At 50.3% G+C, this 12,702-nt stretch overlaps 5 protein-coding genes across 5 annotated transcripts; 2 read left to right on the top strand and 3 right to left on the bottom strand.

Annotated features, from left to right (window-relative positions):
- Nucleotides 1-199: 199 nt before the first annotated feature.
- J3458_000761 (uncharacterized protein) lies at nucleotides 200-841 on the top strand (the record flags this gene model as incomplete). Its single annotated transcript, XM_066116321.1, has 1 exon — nucleotides 200-841. One exon carries the CDS (start codon nucleotides 200-202, stop codon nucleotides 839-841), a length of 642 nt encoding a protein of 213 aa, XP_065978203.1.
- Nucleotides 842-2,156: 1,315 nt separating this feature from the next.
- On the bottom strand, nucleotides 2,157-3,510 carry J3458_000760 (uncharacterized protein; the record flags this gene model as incomplete). Its single annotated transcript, XM_066116320.1, has 3 exons — nucleotides 2,157-2,248; nucleotides 2,308-2,936; nucleotides 3,065-3,510. The coding sequence occupies 3 exons, from the start codon at nucleotides 3,508-3,510 to the stop codon at nucleotides 2,157-2,159; spliced, it is 1,167 nt and encodes a 388-aa protein (XP_065978202.1).
- Nucleotides 3,511-5,951: 2,441 nt separating this feature from the next.
- Nucleotides 5,952-8,246, bottom strand: J3458_000759 (uncharacterized protein; the record flags this gene model as incomplete). Its single annotated transcript, XM_007812891.2, has 3 exons — nucleotides 5,952-6,933; nucleotides 7,047-7,873; nucleotides 7,989-8,246. 2 exons carry the CDS (start codon nucleotides 8,244-8,246, stop codon nucleotides 7,136-7,138), a joined length of 996 nt encoding a protein of 331 aa, XP_007811082.2. The 3' UTR covers nucleotides 5,952-6,933; nucleotides 7,047-7,135.
- A 1,564-nt stretch (nucleotides 8,247-9,810) lies between these two features.
- J3458_000758 (uncharacterized protein) lies at nucleotides 9,811-12,096 on the top strand. The gene has a single exon (XM_007812890.2). It carries the CDS (start codon nucleotides 9,908-9,910, stop codon nucleotides 11,582-11,584), a length of 1,677 nt encoding a protein of 558 aa, XP_007811081.2. The 5' UTR covers nucleotides 9,811-9,907; the 3' UTR covers nucleotides 11,585-12,096.
- Nucleotides 11,945-12,670, bottom strand: J3458_000757 (uncharacterized protein; the record flags this gene model as incomplete). Its single annotated transcript, XM_007812889.2, has 1 exon — nucleotides 11,945-12,670. One exon carries the CDS (start codon nucleotides 12,668-12,670, stop codon nucleotides 11,945-11,947), a length of 726 nt encoding a protein of 241 aa, XP_007811080.2.
- Between the last annotated feature and the right edge of the window lie 32 nt (nucleotides 12,671-12,702).

The raw sequence follows: 12,702 nt of genomic DNA, 5'->3' as shown, positions 1-12,702 counted from the left end.
GGTGCAAAACTGGGACAAGGAAAAACAAATAACATCGACACCCTCGTACAATCTGCAGCGTCTCAAGATCTTCACATATCTGAGACTTAATCAGGTCCGTCCATCGACGTGGTTTTTTCCCTCCCCATGACAGAGTACTAACTGGTGGCAGATTCGCATCTGGCTATATACTCCTATTCTACACAGCGCCACAAGTATCATGCAACACCCGGGTCAAGCACAGCGCGTTGTCGACCTTGCCAAGGACACCATACAGTATTTGAACCATTTGAACAACACCACGAACTTGTACCGACGATCACAAACCTTTTACCATCAATTTCTCGCCTCTGCCATTTCCGTGGTGTTTCTCGCGTCGGTACATGCCCCCGTCCGATTCAGCGCCGTCTGCAGGGAGGAATTTTATCTGGCGCTGGACTTGGTCAAGGACCTGTCGGCCAAGAGCTGGGTTTCCAAGCGTCTCTGGCGCACCATCAAGTCACTCAAGGATGTGGCACCGCGATTCGGCCTGAACCCCGATGACGACGCGCATTCTAACGCTGCGCTTGGAATGATTGGGCTAGCCAGGGGCCATTTGGAAAGCACGCCCATGACGCAGTCTCCCTTCCCCAACATACCTATTCCGCAGAGCCACCAGGCGCCGGAGCAGCCCGTAGAACAAAACGGCAAGAGGATTCAAAGTGAGCTGTCGCGAATATTCGAGGGCTACGTCGGCCTGAATGGCTTTCAGTTCGCAGACGAACAAGTTCCCCCACATAACGACCTTGGCACACCCGACTCTGTCGGGGGCATGTTTACGCCTGATGGAACTGTGTTTCCCCATTTGAGGGAGATGTTTTAAATGACGACATGGTATGTATCGGGGGCTATGTGTACAAGGGCAGGCTAGTGAAAGGTAACGCTGTGCCAAATTCTGTTTTACCTGATGACGCTTTTGTCAAGGCCATTCGCTGTACGATGACTGAAATGACATACAAACCACCATGTAACGTGCCGCCATCTATTGAAATTGGGAGGGCAATACAAGTCAACGAGATGCCACCGCTGTGCCTGACACTACCATTGCTCTCGCCGGACGGGTGTAGGCGGCCGCGGTCCCGTGGATGGATTCGGAACACGGGGCTCGGGACTTTAGCCTCCGTGATGCCTGGCGCTGGCAGCATCTTGTGCCCCGGTGTTTCTCACCTAGGACGATGGATGCTGTGTGGTCCGTGGGCTATTCAGCCGTCTTGCTGGATAGCCCGACCGTGGGTCTGGCAAGCTGAATGGCTGTCGATCTGACACCGGGCTGGCTGTCCCCTTCAAGCTCCCATCCCGGCATCTCCCTTACACAAGGGCGATGCGGCTCCGTTGGCGCCCCGCGACATGTTTCCCGATACGGAAGTCGGCCTTACACCGAGGCCGCGTCCCATTTTCGCCGTGTGCATCGACACGACTGGCCCTGCGAAAACCACTCGGCTGACTGCATGACGAGCTTACTGCCTCCTTTGTCGGATGTACTCACAGCGCGCGGTATCTACATCATTGGAAACAAGGATCGCATTGCCGGAACTAACCGGCTATGGCCGGCGGCGCGGTCATGTCCACCCCAGCACGAGTACAAGATGCGCTGCCAATCTTCAAGGTGGTTTACCCAACAGCGCCTGTTTGATAGGATTACATGATGCGAAGTGTACATTCAGAAATGAGCCGTTAGATTCCTATTCTACCAGTCATGTGCAAATCGAGTGTTGCTCTGAACTGAGCAACGAGGCACGTCTACGACAAACACCACTAATGGAAAATTGCCATGGTTCGATATCTCTTGAAAATATCAAAAAAAGATGGGCTAGAAGCATCTTATCAAAATATCAATTTGTCATATTCAGATTGAGACATTCTTCCATGAATGGCACACGATTCGCTGGCGTCATTGCGCCAATGGATCGGTGGCGGAAAGTCATCTGCAGAACTTGCAGCATCACAATTCACAATTAGGGCTTACTCACTTGGACCAGCGTCTAGTCCGTGGCTTGCCTACCACATTTGAGCGGTACATTGCACTGGGCGCTCTATCATGAAGAACCAGCGCTTTACTCTGATGAACAATGCCTTGGTGCCAATTCCATCGCTCATCATTAACGTTATTCAGAAATATATGTGTCGAACAATGTAATCTAATAGAGACCCTCGCTGTTCGCTAACCGTGACCATGAGAAGCCGTCCGGCCCAAGACCATAAAGCTCATTTCGTTGCCAATCGTAACCATCTAAATTGTCGTCAGCTCAGTCTCAAGTTGCGCACGGGACGAAATAGAATGGAACTCACACCAGTTGTGAAGACGCATGTCGCCAATGGGTATATGAATCCAGTATCCTTCTCTACTCCGCGAAGAAGATAGACCTGCCTCGGAATCTTCCCATGAAATGCTCCTCCTAATGGGCATCATTCTCCAGCACCTCAGTCCTTCAATGTCCGCCCTCTGCATCCTGGTCGCTTCCTTGCCCTGGCTTTCCAAAAGAGACAGATCTATCAGTTCGTACCAATCCCATTTCGCACAAGATACCGTTACTTCCGCCGTCGACGGCGCAATTCTGTTGATTAATTCGTCCATTTGCGGTAAAAAGAAGTTGTGTAACCTCTCGGATAGTAGTCGTCTGTTGTCATATGGCCAAATCATGTCGGTGGTGTGGTCTACCTCGTGGATGACCATCCGGGCAAACGCAATCCGCAAGTATGCAAGAGACGGGAAAACTGGGCGCCGATATTTGGAATGCTTCACCTTTGAACAAAAGCCTTCTACTAGAGGAAGATCTTTTGGTTGCCAGACCAGCTCTAGAGATCGAATGGTGGCCAATATATGACTCGGAAACAGATCCGACATACTCTTCATTAGAACGGGCGACGCAATGTGGAAAGTGTTGGTGCTATACAAAACATCCATGCCCTCGAAATATCTAAGCAAATTTAAGAAAAAATTGGTTAGTGTTGCCAGCATCGTACGGGGTCAATACAGTCATCCCCCTGAAGGCGGCCGGACTCGCAAAACGAACAACGGGCGGGCGGACAGATGAGCAAAACTCACGCTCGCTTGCAAGATAACATCCACCCCATAACGCCAATTTGACACTTCACTGGCCACTTTCCAGGCCACGTATTACACTTTCCTGATCCGCGAAGGCACAGATCCGTATCCGGCTCCCCAAAATGCGCCCATCGATAGTTGCATCTCCTGCCGTAAGCCAACCGTGGTGTGTTATCGACATCGAATCGGTGGCATACACAGCCAAACCACCTCCAAGTCCTATGCCTGCCAGACTTTGTATCCAAGTGTGAGTCTGAGGCCAGGTTTCCTTGGTGAATCCTTGCATGCACGTCACACCCACCGTATGGCTTCTTCTCAACCAAGTTGAATGGGAGTCGGAAATCCAAGTCCATATGTAGCGTGCGTTCTCCAAAAGCTGAGAACCAAAATGTGCCTCCGAACCTCGGGCGGCAGGCGGCTGAAGATGGAGCATTTGGCTTTTCCATCGTGTTGCGGGCTCTGGGAGTGGACAGTCCTATATGCTGATATGGGATCTGCCATGGGTCTGCACAACAGCCGCTGCAGCGAGTTCTCTTTGCGTCGACGCTCTCTCTTGTCCGTATTGTGCTCGGACAGCGGGTATGCACGGGACCATGTTGTGCGAACCAAATCACATGCAATGATGACGGCGAATAGCACAATCATCAAGGCCGTCCAGAAGGCAGCCCGTGCTATGTCGGGGAGTGCTTTAAGCAGCCCGCGGCGACGGCATACGTCCCATACGTTGGGCCAATCATGCCACAATTCTCTCCACCAGCGGCCGGCCTCGTCCATCTTGTGCACGAGTCGATCTTGACGATGGTTTTGCAAGATGCTGTCGGTGTGGCGATTTTATATGTGGCATAGCTGCTGGCGTCGTCGTCGGAGAATGGGGAGATGTTCAGGCACAGAAACGACACCCAATATTCAACGTGCTGCGGTGCGGGAAGCCGGCGTGTTGGGCGTGCAGAGGGTGGGATGACGAGAAATGGAGAGGAATCAATGAAATGCCCATATGGTATGGCTCTTGATGAAATTTGCCGTCCGGGTGATGGGGAAAGTCTTTGGGGGGCTGTGTGATCAAAGCCGAACCCCGTCACTGATTCACCACGTCGCTCACCTCTTCGCGCTGGCCGTGTCTCACTTCAGCCGAAAGCAATGTTGCAGTGTCCAGATATGAGCGTTGCCCTGGTTGTCGATGCGATAAGATTCTGATGGTATCTTGGCGAGCCAAGTTGATGGGATGAAACACGGGTCTGGCGATGAAACAAATGGCTCCTGGGCTTGGAAGAATGAACCAGGACGTTTTATACCCGGCAATTGCGCCCAGAGCAAGAACGATGCAGTGCCTGCCGACACTGCCTAATCAGGTAGGTAAATAGGTGAGCACCTGGATAAAGTCATGTATCAAGTTTTTTTTTAGGTTTTTTTTAGGTTTTACCTAGTTTAATTATTTTTATCTTTTTTTTTTTCCTAATGTAAATGATAATGTAAGCACTACATCAACAAGCCATACCTAAGCCAAAAAGCCGCAATGACCACGTAATACACCATAAGGACACGCATCATACATAATACGTTAAGCACTAATAAGATTGGTGATTCATCGCGGCGCGCCGTCCAAGTCTATGTCGCGATAGCCTCAGCTATTAATTACGTGAATTTAAAATATAGGTTATGCTAGTGACAACTTAAAATGGCCGCACAACCTATATCAACGAGGTCTGCGCTCGTCGGCATCCCACGAGTCCTTTTCTCTCTCTGAAAAAGTCATGTATCTACTTGGATGTATGGACTTGGCCACTGGGCACTCCGTACATGTGTGTGCCACGTGGGCAGCACATACAGGGACCAGACTGGACTCGAGTACGAATACTTGGGTACTTGGCCAAGTATTTGGGGATCCAGGGACGGTACTGGGACGTGGTCGTGGGCTTCTCGTGCCGGCCGCAGCACGCGCGTGGCTGAGAACAACTGAGCTGATAGAGGGGTTTGACCGGCATCAAACGGGGCCGTTTATCGTATTGGAGTCTCGGTCTTTTCCGTCTTCAGTGGCCGTCAGCAAATGTGCCAATCGGGAAGTGGCAGTGTTTCAATGCGAGCCCAAACCATGCCGTTGATATTCGCAAACAGATGCCGGACACCACGGCAAGTGTTCATGTACCTAGGTAGATAGATACTTGGCACTCAGAGTATGGCTTGACTTGCGTGAGTCCACGGTAACTTACATTGTAGAGCATATACACATATTGGCTCTACTTTCAACTCTTTCCGGCTTGTAGCATATTTGCAAAGTCAGTAGCATCCGGGAAAAGCAAACATCAACCAACACTCCCCAAGACTCATCTGATTGTTGAGCAGTCGTTAGCAGCAACGGTTTGGAGTCTTTTTCTCCTCTTTTGGCAAGAAGACGCCTCTCGAGCAGGTCGACTTATCGACAAGGTATTCAGGTTTCCTCACCGCAGTATTACCTGGATGGGCAATCCGAGAAACTTGCACCAACCAGCCGACACCCTGTGGCAAAGGAATCGCTTGGAACAAGGTAAGCTGAATGGCTGTCATTGTACTCGAGCTAGTATTTGTCACGATGTCTACGCATCTGTACGAGTGTTGTCAGAGCGGCTCTGTTTGCGTCGGGCACGGGCCGCATGCTGGATTGTTGAAAGCAGTATTCATGTTGGTTGATCTCACAAGGTCACGAGCTTCGAACATGCACGATATTTGAAAAAAACGGGGGGGAATAAGCACCATCGATTTGTCACCTTTTTTTGGGAAGTGGACATGCTCTATCTGGGACGTTGTGGCCTATTATATGGGGTCACGCTGACTAGAATCATGATGCTACATACAGTCTACATTCTCCAGTGTCTACAGACTACATCCAGACACGAACAAAGGTAAAAGGTGATCCGTGCTGAGTATTGGTCCACGCATTCAAGCCCGGTCCAAATCCTTCAGTATTGATACAATGCCCAACTCAAACCCTCCAAGCGGCCGGCATCGAGCTGACATTGGCCGCAGCTGAGGAGCAGCGGCAGCAAAAAGCGGCACCAGGGGTGACATCGCCAGCCGCCTCACATGTTGCACCAGGCAAAGCACCAACTACAATATTAGAAATGAAATGAGGACGTCCAGACAGAACCCTGCATCATGTATTTTTGGCTAGCGTCATTAGGAGGGGCGCCGGCAAATATGCAAAGGTGTGGACGTCAAGGCACTATGCACACCTCTAAACTTGCCAGGTTTGTATTCTCAAACGATTTTTTGGAATGCGATAGATACCCAAGCAAAAAAAAAAGGAATACTATGGACATATATTTTCGACCAGTTCCTGGGGTGGTGCGGTGATGACGTCGCCAGCCACCGTAGCATTGCAGTAGTTCATTTTCATTATGCAGGTCTGCGTATTGGACCAACGCAAAAATAAATTTGGCCATTGTCAGACTTTTTCGGCAATCGCGTACTTATCTTGCTTTTCATCTGTAAAAACAATTGTAGTGTAAAGTGATGACTCTCTAGCTTAGCCTTTCTTCCGATAGCAAGCTATCAGTACTTGCAAAGAAAACGCGTTTACCGTGCTGGTCGTATACTGCGGTGTGTTTTTTGTTCCAATAATGCCAAATAACGTCATAGAATAGATCCCTTGCTAGCATCCGCTCGCTGGATGAGAAATTGACAGGTCCCTTGGAGAGATGACCTGGTGATGATGGCGCGACGATGCCATGCCGCGCAAGACAGGGCTAGCTTGTCGTGAGAGATAGAAAGCAAGATAAAGATGGCAGTTTCTGGTGAGGTTGGAGGCATCAGATAGGATATCTGAAAGCTCCAGTCAATCCGTGCGCTATTACGGCTAATTTAGGCAGACCATGGCAGTAATAGGGTCCTTGCTACTACGCGACATCACTCGTCAACTTCGGTCCGTTATGAATTCGAGACAAAAAGAATGTACAGGATTGAACATGTTCTTTCTGCGCGGATGTAGTTGAGCTTGATGTAAGCATACCATTTCTTCTCAAAACTAATGCAAGTCTTTGAGAACTAAACGCAGTAATTGGAAACCTCCCAGTCGGAAGTCTGACGCATTGTCTCATGCTACGACCGGGCTTTTATACAGCGTGGTAAAGTCAAACTCGATACTGCTAACTTTCTACGTTGGGTGTTAGGCTGTCTGATCATATCCCTTGGAAGAAAAACCATCTTGGCGAGGAATACGTACCGAGTAGGAAACTTCTTCGTCTCGTCCGCGTTGCCTTCCATGCCTTTCAGCAATGCTAGAAATGGGTCCGTCTCAAGAGCAGTGTCTGCGTTTGTCTTGGAGATCCGGTTCAAGTTTTTCCTAGATCGCCGGTCAATGAACTTTAGGAACTTCTCTCGGCGGATTTCCGCGTACGCGTCAAGAATGTCCTCATCGGCTTTGCCCTCATAGTATCCGATGAGACAGTCCGCGAGGCCCGCCACATCCAAAACGGCAGCCATACAGCCGTATCCGCCAAAGGGATTGCAGACATGAGCAGCATCGCCGGCGAGGAAAACTCGGCCGACGCGCATCTTTTCTACGCATCGATTGTGGATGCGGAATTGGTCTGTCTGCGTCACCTTGTACTGACTTGGGTCCGGATGTCCAGGAAGCATCTTCTTGAATGCGAGTTCCCGGCGCTTCAGATATTCTTCTGCCGACAGATCGGCGGCCGAATCACCATATGTAACTCGCCAGAGTTCACCCTCTGGCCCTTTGGCTTTGCCTCGTTTCGCAATAAGACCCCAGAATTCGTCGTCTATCATGTAGTTGCCACCATTCCAACCACTGTCTGCAAACCCTTTGTAATATACCTAGAGAGAGGGGTCAGTTTATTTCGCTTGAGTCTGACTAAAGCAGAGACAGTCTCTTTCTTCTTTTTTTTTATTTTTATTAACAATATAGTTGATTAATTAGCAAGTGACTTACATTTTGAACAAGCAGGCGACTCTCAAACGTTTCACCAGGCCAATTCCTCTGGAAAAGTGTTTTTCGAACGGTGCTCTGGCCGCCATCACACCCAATAATGTAAGATGCCTCAAATGTGACGGTGCGTTTGACTTCATCTTCACCGCCAACCTCGACTACCGCTGTTGCTGACCTTGAGTCCTGATTGATGTTAATAGCCTTGTGGTTAAAAAGCAACGTAATATAATCAGAATATTTTTCTCGGCAGTGTCGCAACATGATTTGCAAAATCTCATTCAGTGGTAGTATCGTCATCCGGTCTTTATCGGCTTTGAGCACGGACAGGTCTATTCCGGTAAGAACTTGGCCAGTCCGGACACTACGCCAGCAGATGTACGGGAAGTGCGTGATGCTTTCTGACCGGATATCATCAAGGATACCTGCTCGTCGAAATACCCTCGTCGCCGGAACGCCGTATTGTGTTGCACGCAATCTCTCATCTACACGGTCCCATGATTCTAGTACAGTCGACGGGATATGGCTTCGAGCGAGAAGTATAGCGAGTAACAGACCCGCCGGACCGGCTCCCACGATCAAGACCTGTTGTCATCAGTTGATGGGAGCTAGACCACACGCGTCATCGGCCTTGTATTTTCCAACCTTTTCAAAGGGCTTGGTGCTCTTTGGAGATGTTCCATTCGGCAATCTAGCGTTTTCTGTGCTCGACATTCGTCGTTCATCTGAATCCGCTCTGTCTTGATAGACTTGAAAGAGATGATGTCTCTTTAGAAGAGATTCTCTGGGAGACTTCAGATAGCCGGCTTTCAAAGCGTCGAGAACCCGTCATCCTAACTTTGCATCTAGCACGTTGCACAGCAGAGAGGCACAGGGGTTTTATACATATTTCTCTGGGAGGGTGTCAATGTAAGCCTTTAATATTGTACGCGGCTCCGTATCCCTCTTGAATACTACTCTATTCATCACTCCCCCACCTAATCCCCAGGCCTACCTCTATTGTTTCTGAATGAGGGGTAAGGAGGACGTAAAATTCGGTAACGAATAAAATACTGTTCAATGAAGTCGTTCCAATTTCCTTCCGAGTTCCGCAAATATCGTCGGTGCTTTGTAATTGAGGGTCATGTGTGAAATAGACGGAAGTGTTCCGGCCCAAAGCCGTCACTTGCCGCCAGGTATGCTTGTCAAAAACAAGAAGAAAAAGAAAAGGTGTGATTGTGCCATTGTCCAAAATCGACCAACCGCCATTGCATGTTGATATGAAATTGTTCTTGGCTGTGGAGACCAATCCTGATCATGTTCCGCCATGGATCAAACCGAGCCTCGACCAGTTAGCAGGCACACCAGTGACGAGATTGAAGGTACGGTGCTATGCGCTATTGGGAGTGAAGCCAAGATTGATGCGTAAGAGACAAAGCAATATAGTAGTAAGCTGCTCTGCCTGTTGCTTGTCAACCCGAGTGCGAGACAACTGCGGCAGAAACCGTCGAACGCATCTTCCTCAAAGCATGGCCCAGCCATCGTTTGTCGGCATCGAGTCGGTGACCAGAGTCAAAGTCGAACTCCCTCCAAGGGTGCTGCATTTTGTTGGTCCCGATTTGACTCGTGTGCAGTCCACGCAGCCACTTTAGTTCCCCGCGGGAAGCTGTACGAATTTTGCCTCGCCGTCCAAAAAAGCATTGTCCGCAGGGCCTTCCGTGCAAGTAAGCATATCGAAAGTTGCCCGCCCCGCCTGACGGATAGAGCGGGTACTTTGTCTCTCTTCACTCTCCACTAGCGCCCAAAGCTCTGCTCCGTAGAACTTTAGCCGCCAGCCAAGTAGTTAGTATTTCTGCCCGTTCAACAAATCGACCGCAATTTCAGCTCCGGTTCACAACCAGGCAGCATCCGACTTTGCGCACGACTGCAACGGGCCTAGGGAAGGCATGGCTCCAGAATTGTTGTCCACAAAAGGCGACAAAGGATCCAAGGCTCTTGCAGCGGACGAAAACGGCTACGTCCGTCTGCACATCACGCCTCTGGACCAGGAGCTTGTGAAGATTGTCATCCCAGCCTCTGTGCTCCCCAGTGCGCGCAACATCTCCTTCCACACGCTTGAAACATTCCCCGAGAAGCGATACGGGTTTGTCGACCTGCCTCAAATGGAGGCCGAGAAGCTGAAAAAGAAGCTCAATGGCGCCACGTTGAAGGGCTCCAAGATGCGGATTGAAAAAGCTCGGCCAGAGGAACGAGTCGAACCCACGGGCGATGCGGACACTGAGATTAGGAGCAAGAAGAGAAAGTCCAAAGACGAATCTGAGAGCTCAAAAAAACGAAAGCGAGATCACAATGTGGTGGAAGGAGTTGTGCTCGAGGATCGAAAGGTCAAGCGAGGCTGGACGGAGTCCGCTGATACAAAACGGAAGAACAAGAAGGGCAAGGATAAATCTAACAAGGACAAGGACCAGGAGAAGAGAAGAAGGCAAAAATCCAAGTACACCGACCAGGATGAGTGTCTCCTCAAGACAAAGCTGCCACCGAATGCGGTTAGCAAGTTGCCTGCCGCAGACGCCTACAAGAAGAAAAAGAAGAAGGGAAACCTTCGAGAGGTCACGGTCCACGAATTTGAAAAGACCACCAAATTCCCCAGTTTCTTGAAGAACACGGCGCCTGAAACAAATGGTAAGCCGGCAACAGAATTCGTGGAAGGCAAAGGCTGGGTTGACGAGGATGGGAATGTTGTGGAGGCCGTGAAGCAGAAAAAGCTGCCAGTGACGACGCCGAAGCGCAAGGCGTCTTTTAAAAGGGAGACTGTCGCACAGGAGGAATCGGATGATGACAGCACCAGCAGCAGCGGAACATCGTCAGAGGAAGAGGAGGAGGACTCCGACTCGGATGAATCCGAAGCGGTTAATGCCACAAAAGTTGAGACTGGAGAGAAGGACAGTGAAAGTAGTTCAGAAGGAGACGACACATCCAGCGACGACTCCTCGAGCGAAGAGGAAGAAGGCGCAGCATCGTTTCCAACCAACAAAGCCGACAGCACGAGGCCCATGTCATCCAGCTCCTCCAGAAGCCTCAAGATCAAAATCCCACCGCCACCCACTACCCCATCGGCTAGCAAAGTCCACCCCCTCGAAGCGCTCTACAAACGGGCCAAGCCTTCCGAAACAACAGCAAATCAAACGCCGACGCAGGAATCCCAGCCATTCAGCTTCTTTGGCGAAGGCGACGCCGATGACGATGACATTGAAGACGAACCCGCGGCGCCCTCCATACCCATGACCCCATACAGCCGACAAGACTTTGAATGGCGAAACGTCCGAAGCGCTGCGCCAACTCCGGACACCGCACACCCCAGTCGCATGAAGAACTTTTGGGCGTCACAAGGAGACGACGCCGACATGGACGATGCCGCTGAAGAAGAGGAGGAGGAGGAGGAGGAGGCAGACGATGGTGAAGAAGGCGCCCCGGCCCAGGCACAAGCGGGGTCGAGTGATTTCCAGACATGGTTCTGGGAAAATAGGAGGGACCTGAACAAGTCGTGGATGAATAGAAGGAAGAGCGCGGCAAAGGAGAAGAGACATAGAGAGAACAAAGCGAGGGCTTCCAAGGCGGTTTAGCGTCTTGATGGAGTTGTGGAATTTCTTGAGTATATACGGTACTTGATATAGAAGGACTTCTTATACTTGGGTGTGTTTGATTATTATCTCTCCGCTACTATGTGGCGGTGCGCCCTTGACTTTAATGAGGTTGATATTTGAAGAACAGTGCTTGGCTTCTCACATGGGTGTTCTCTAATAATAGAGTTAGAAAACCTATTCTCGGGTCCATGATTTCTGTGTCCGTGGTGCAAGTAAACCTGGGGAATCAAGCAATCTGAGCCACCACGGACGTCTTCTATATCAAATATGGAGTCTTGTAGGGATTCGGAAGAAGTATATTAGGTACTAGGGCACTACTTTGGCTGCTTCTGCCTAGTTTCAAATAGCTGGCACTCTGCTACTGCCCTTGGTATGGTCCATGTCGTTTTCGCATACGTGCGGCCGATTATCTTCTGAGCAGGTGTCATGTCGTTTTCTCCCGACGACCATTTTACTCCCCGTCAGTGCTTCATATATCCCCAGGCTGTCTGCCGTTGGCGGCTTCAAAGTGCGTTCCTTCACAATGCTGTCTCTGGATCGAACGTTGGCATCCGTCCTAGCTTCCGGTGAAAGCGATTTTCTGCGCTCAGCAGACCAAACGTTCTTATCTGGTCGTGGATATGCCTGATGGTTAAGATCGTACTGGGTGTTTCGCCGAAGCTTTTCAAGTATTCGAGGGATGAAACCCTCCTGACTGTCCCAAGGCGAATCATAGGAAAGGGGAACCTGAGAACTGCGACGTTGATAGGCAGACGAGCTAATAGAGCTTCCTTGGCGAATTTTGCCAGTAGAAGTCGAGCCATTGGTTGCTCGACGCTCGTGAAGGTAAAGATTAGTGCAATAGAAAGGATCTTTGTCGAAAATACTGTGGTCACACGGTATGGCTATGGGCTGGGGAGCTTGCCAAGCACCTTCTGGAGACGCGGGAGCCCTGCCACTGTGTGCATCGACACCTCGATGGTATAAGTCAGATGTCGGGGCTCGAGTAAGTTGTTCGATCTCAGCGGGTGGGTGGAGCCAATCGTTTGTGCAGTGACGTGGTCGCAGCTCGGGGAACGAGGTCATGTTTGACTCCTCGTCCGTCGATCGAGATATTC

Source organism: Metarhizium acridum (genome assembly GCF_019434415.1).
Source record: "Metarhizium acridum strain ARSEF 324 chromosome Unknown scaffold_1, whole genome shotgun sequence".
Classification (NCBI taxonomy): Eukaryota; Fungi; Ascomycota; class Sordariomycetes; order Hypocreales; family Clavicipitaceae; genus Metarhizium; species Metarhizium acridum.
This window is presented reverse-complemented; position numbering and strand designations above follow the sequence as displayed.

Bases quoted from the DNA above. Each gene is read 5' to 3' on its own strand.
- J3458_000758 (XM_007812890.2), top strand. From the start codon at position 9,908: ATGGCTCCAGAATTGTTGTCCACAAAAGGCGACAAAGGATCCAAGGCT.